This window comes from Misgurnus anguillicaudatus, chromosome 3 (genome assembly GCF_027580225.2).
Source record: "Misgurnus anguillicaudatus chromosome 3, ASM2758022v2, whole genome shotgun sequence".
NCBI classification, from domain to species: Eukaryota; Metazoa; Chordata; class Actinopteri; order Cypriniformes; family Cobitidae; genus Misgurnus; species Misgurnus anguillicaudatus.
Window position 1 is genome coordinate 26,406,035 of NC_073339.2, and position 6,000 is coordinate 26,412,034.

Here is a 6,000-nt window from a genome sequence, read left to right on the forward strand (position 1 = left end):
CAAATACATGTCAAACTAGAAGATATTTATATGTTGACTGAGCAGTCGGTTATGTAGATGTGTTTTTTCATTTGCTCCGGGCTCTTGGTGTTTTGAGTCTGTTTAAATGATGATAGCCTACTTTGTCAAGTCCTCAAACTTTAAACTTCGCAAGTCCTCAAACTTCGCTTAGATTTGGGGTTAGTGTATAATATTTGGTATAATATAATGTATGTAAGATCAAACAGTAATGAATTAATACTAACGACCGACTTGAAACTAAGGATTTGACTAGACTTCGCTCCGCATTAAGTTTTAACGCATTTTTTTCTGTAGGATATTTTTTAAGAAGAATTTAATAAATATATATATATATATATATATATATATATATATATATATATATATTTTACAATGTTTTCAACTTAAAAATACATACATATATATATACATACAGAATATAAGTTTAGCTTGTTGTGGATATTTCCTAATTATAAGCCTTCTGTGAAATTATGACAAAATGAAAAATACAAAACACGCATGTCTTAATTAACATAATTTAAATAAACGAATATTCGTTCTTTAAGAGCTTAAATATTCGAAAAATTAAATATTAAAAGTAATAGTAAATTACTGGTAATAGTAAGTTACTGGAAAATGCCCATCCCTAATCTTGACATTGCTAGAATCTTGTCTTTTTACATGTTGTACATTTATCTTAAAATAATTCATTTTGTACAAGAAAACAGCCCATATTAATCATTTATTAGTAGCCTATTGTAGTGTCTCGGGAGATCGTGCTCATTGTTACATTGAGGCTATACTGCACTGAAGCGGCAGATTAGGATATAAACCCAGAATTCAGCAAACGTCAAGAACAAGAAAACGGGAACAACACTCCGACCGAAACGCGGGATTTACATACACAGACCATGTTTAAATTTCGATGTGTCTGGCCCTGTTCACTTTGTCTAGTTTTAATAAGCTGCGGATTGAAGTGCTGGCTGCTCCCCGCGGTGCTGAAGACCCGCTCTCTGACGTAGTACTTGTGGCACATATGCACAGATATTTACGTGCAAAATTTGGAAAGCGCGGAGGAGTCGTTGGGTTCGTAAAATAACGAAATTATAGCTTTTAAATAGAAAAAAATATTTATGTAAAGAGATTAAAAAGTGCTTAAAAGTGCACAACTCTTCTTCAGTGGATTAAAGCTACTTTTTCCCCTTATGTGCAACCTATAGGAAAGAGACATTAGTTGGGATAGTAAAATAACAAAATTATAGATTTTAAGTACAGAATAGTATTTATGTAAAATATATATTAAAATAAAAAGTGCAAAACTCTTCTTAAGTGAAAGTAATAAAGTAAAATAACGAATAATAATTATATAATAACGAAAAATTAAAATACCCCCCCACCTAACGATATCATCGTCCATCGCGATGGTTTACGTAACCATCGTCAACTGCCAATTTATGGGGACATCGCCCAACCCTACCTCAGATGTAAAGTTATTCTAACAGCAGGTGGGGGTCGGCTTATCGATGGCGGAGCCCGGAGAAGCTTCAATAAAATATGAAACCCTGCCCCCTGGTTGTCATACGCCAATCAGTCAGTGCCGCACCATATAAAGTCGAACACACAAAGCGTCAAGGTCTGGATGAAAAGCAGACCTGCCCGGATTCCACGCATGCAGTTACCCTCAGAAAACTGCAGATTTAATTAACCTTCAACCGCGCGTGCATGTTTGTAAGCCTGTATATGACGTTTGATGTAACAGTTTTTTTAAGAGAAAAAAATTTAATTAAAGAAAAATGTAAAAAAAGAAAAAAAAACTTTTTTTGACACCTACTAACAATAATATATTTAAATACAAAATATAATAATATGGTCTTGACATGCACATTATCTATTGCTTTAGTTTAATATAAAGTGCTAATTTGTTTTTGTGTATTTTCATTGTGACATTTAATTTTCATTGAATTAGCCCCAATCAATCACAAATCATCACTTCTCTTTCTCAGTTGATCAAATCTGCTGTCATCTGCTCTTCTATACATTTTACAGAGACCAGTATTCATTATATAAAAACTTTTTTTGGCACTTTTATCAGGAAAAAGTATAATAGAATGGTATAAAATAATAACAGACTATAAGCTCAGGCATATTAGTCAAAGCTTTTATTTAAAATGTTATTTCTAAAATATGATTGGATTTGTATTGTAAACCATTTTTCCGCAGTCTTTTCCAAAAAATGTAACACAAAAATAGCTTAAATCAATTTGGATTTGGCAAATTGTTACTTTAGTAAAGAACTTGTATATAAAAATATTTAATAATAATTTAGTAAATAATAATCACAATTAGGGATGCACCAATATGGAAATTTTGGCCGATAACCGATAACTCTTTAAATTTGGGGGCCGATAACCGATATCTATAGGCCGATAAATATTTATATTATTTTCACAATGAAAAACTTGCAGGCCGCGGAAATCTTGTCTTTGCGCTAAACTAGCATACTCTTCTTAAGCCTGCAACACGTGTCATCTTTGTGCTATGTCACAGAAAGCACTAATCAAAACTCCACATGGCCAGCAATGAGCAAGTGAAGTGGTTCAACAAACCAAAATAATCCATAATTTATCGGCTTTCATTTATCGGCCTAATTTTGCTATCAGACCGATAACCGATAATATTAAAAATAAGCAGTTATCGGCCGATATATCGTGCATCCCTAATCACAATATTAATTTAATAACAAACCCAAGATGCCAACCTTCTATGGACAACCCCAACAGTTGAATTAAAAGATTAAATTCGGTTTACACTTTATACGTAAAATATCATATGTAAGGGAAAGCAGATTAGCTCAGAAAATAAATCAAATGCATTAAAGTACACTTTAATAATTAAAATACTCACCCTTGTTTGACAAATTAATATCTCATTATTGAGAACTAAGTTAAGTGGTATTATTAAATATTTTGGTATTATTACGATTTTAATTACCATGCAAAGGGTTACATTTCTTTGGCATTTTGTTTAGTTTTTAGTAAACCTTTCCAGTGTTTGTATACAATTATTTTAACCTGATGTGTGTGTTATGGCGTCTTTGACAAGTTAATAAACTTTTTTTTACATTATTTCATTGTTCATAATATTTATAATTATATGTGGTGTCAACTAGATGTTTTGTCATATTAGGTTGTATTAAATTAAATCCTTGTAGTTCTTGGGAATGTTTTTACCATAATATATTTTGTCCAGTGATTTGTCAGTGTAGCTAACGGGTCCCAAGAAGAATTGTGTTCAAAATTAGTTCATTTAAATGAAATCTACTACATTTTTCACTGAATAATGTAAGACAAAGTTGGCAAAATCTACAAGTCTACCTCCAGAAGGATTGAAAGCTCACATGTTTCATGATTAACGCGTTCTCAACGTGTTTCAGGTGAACGTGCAAAATGAGAGGTATTAATAACTTTTTTAAACGTTGCGGGGTGACATTCAGATTACATTATTAAAACGTTTTTTGCAACGTTGTTAAATACGTATTTTAAAAAACGACATTTGTCGTATTAAGTACGTCGAAAAAATAAAGTTATCACAACCTTTTTACAACGTAAAAACCGTTTTTATAACATTTTTGGGTTTGCTGGGAACTTACCTACAGTGGCAATAGTGTCCAGGTCATCTAGGGTATAAATACTGTTGGTGGGCAGGGATGCGGCCCCTGCGGATATCGTGGTACTGCTACTATCCCGAGCAGAACTGCTTTCATTATTTATTCCAGCTTTGCCCTTTGTCGATGCCATTTTCTTCTGTGTGCTTTATCTTTTTTTTAAATAGTGGCTTCTTTTAGAAACAAAGTCCAATATATCCACTTGTGGGCAACGCGCTATGAATAATACACACATTGACCTGTTTCGTTCCGAGTTAACGTTTTCTTTGTTAGCACATACCGGACTGTAAACCTCCGCTTTCCAGAACCAGATATTTTAACTAAAGACTAGTAAACAAAAGTAATTAAAATAGTAAGCGACTCATCTTAATTTGAATGTAATTTATTCTCTACTTCATCACGGAAGTTCCCAGTGCGTTTCCTGCACTTAGTAAAAAAGACAGGACAGAACTGGACTGGATTCGAGGTTTTAAACTTTAGTCTTACGAATTCCGGAAGTTTCCCAGTCCAAATGTTCAGAAAGAACACGGTATGGACGTTGGTTGCTGGTCCCTCTAATGTAACGTTAGGCTGGCAGATATTAAAAATGTTTCAATTATTATTTTCCCTTCCGTGTCAGAAACCTGAACCCATTTTCCTTCAAAACATTGCACGGCGGCAAGGAAGCAGAGAATCTCTTAAAAACTGACAGACAGCGGAGTCGACCAATCCTAGGCAGCGCAATGTCATAAACGACCAATAGAGATAGAAAAGGTGGAGCATATCTTGACTGACAGCTTGACTGCACCAGAGCCATAGAGAAACGTGGGCTGCGTCCGAAAACTCTAAATTGCTGCCTTCTGAGGCAGCTTTCCAAGGCAGCAAGGCATCAAGGCATGTCCGAATTCAATGTTTGGTTTACTTCCTGTCTCCTGAGATACCTATGCGTGGACGTACATTAAGAATGTGATTGGTCGAGTCTGGTCGAGTTCGAAAAAATAAAATGGCGGCCAAGGACGCGACTGGACCACCAATGTAGTGTAAATAAAGGTATATTTTCACTTTTTACACCTTTTAATTGCATTTCTAGCGAGAAATTAGTATTGCAGTTTTCAAATATGTGATTAGTTATCACAAAGGCGCTCTCTGTTTAAATTTCAAACACGCTGCCTTAGAAGTGTGTCCGAAAGTCTTTCTCTGAGCTACCTTCATGCCTCCGAAGTCATTTCCTCATGAGGCAGCGAGGCAACGAGTCACTGCCTTGAGTTTTCGGACGCAGCAAAAGTTGTGCCAACGGAAGTCCAGAAGCTCGGCCGTCACGTGATTCACGGAGACTTCAGTTAGTTCCTAGAAGCCCATAGTGAGCCATTGAAATACATTGAGTTAGAGGCAAAGAACTGTGATTTTTCTTAATTTATAGTCAAGAAACGCATTTTTTTTACAATATTTATACATCACATCAAAATGAGAATGTAGTATTGTTATGTAGTTATATAAACAATGTTTTTTGACAAATTAAATCCACCAATATAGGAACATTTGTATGGTCATCTGCTGGTATGTGGCTTGTTAACATGTATTACGCTGCCTTTAGCCACTTTAAAATGCATCACACTGTACTAATGTAAGTTTATAATGTTATGCTTGTTTATAATGTACAAAGTGAATGTGCTGTGAATGTAACTCATACTGGTTTTAATTTATAAATAAAGCACAACATTAAAAAAAGACTTACAAAGCACTTTGTTTAATTTATTATAAATTATAATAATATTTCTGGCTTAGTGTAGTTTTCTTTTTGTTGTTAATATAAACATCTGATGGGAAATAACATCATCATCACTTTAAATGATTACTAATCTCTTAACTATGTAAGTATACATTTGACAAGTTATTAATAAATACATTTATTTTATTTATTAACCAGCAAAACCACAGTGTCAAAAACACCCATACGTTCATGCATAAATACGCACTTTATACCACCATCACTTTATTTAATAGCCTCTCTAATTACACACTATTTACAATAATGGATGAATCTGCATTAAGAAAACGAAATTTACCAATACAAGGCTGTTCGTGGTTTTAGTGGTGGGCAGAGCGAGGCTTCGTGAAACACTGAAACAGTTGAATCAATTGTGCCTTATGTTTCGAGGCTTCGAAACATCAATCCGAAACCGCCTCCACAGTGACACCTAGCGGTCGTTTGCATGTCTTTACATGAAGCAGCCTTGACAAGATTTTAGATGAGCGCTGACAAATTGTATCCCACATGTTGTTTAATTGACATACAAGTGATAGAATGGGAGAGTGGATAGTGCTCTTGACTCTCATACGTAGATCTTAGGATCGAA

General features: G+C 34.3%; 1 protein-coding gene across 1 annotated transcript in view; it reads right to left on the bottom strand.

Annotated features, from left to right (window-relative positions):
- Nucleotides 1–4,900, bottom strand: part of prkx (protein kinase X-linked) — a 377,186-nt gene extending 372,286 nt beyond the window's left edge. Inside the window, exon 1 of the mRNA XM_073863571.1 lies at nt 3,650–4,900. Coding sequence (XP_073719672.1) covers nt 3,650–3,797 — 148 coding nt within the window. The 5' untranslated portion in view covers nt 3,798–4,900. The remainder of the gene's footprint in view (nt 1–3,649) is intronic.
- Nucleotides 4,901–6,000: the final 1,100 nt, after the last annotated feature.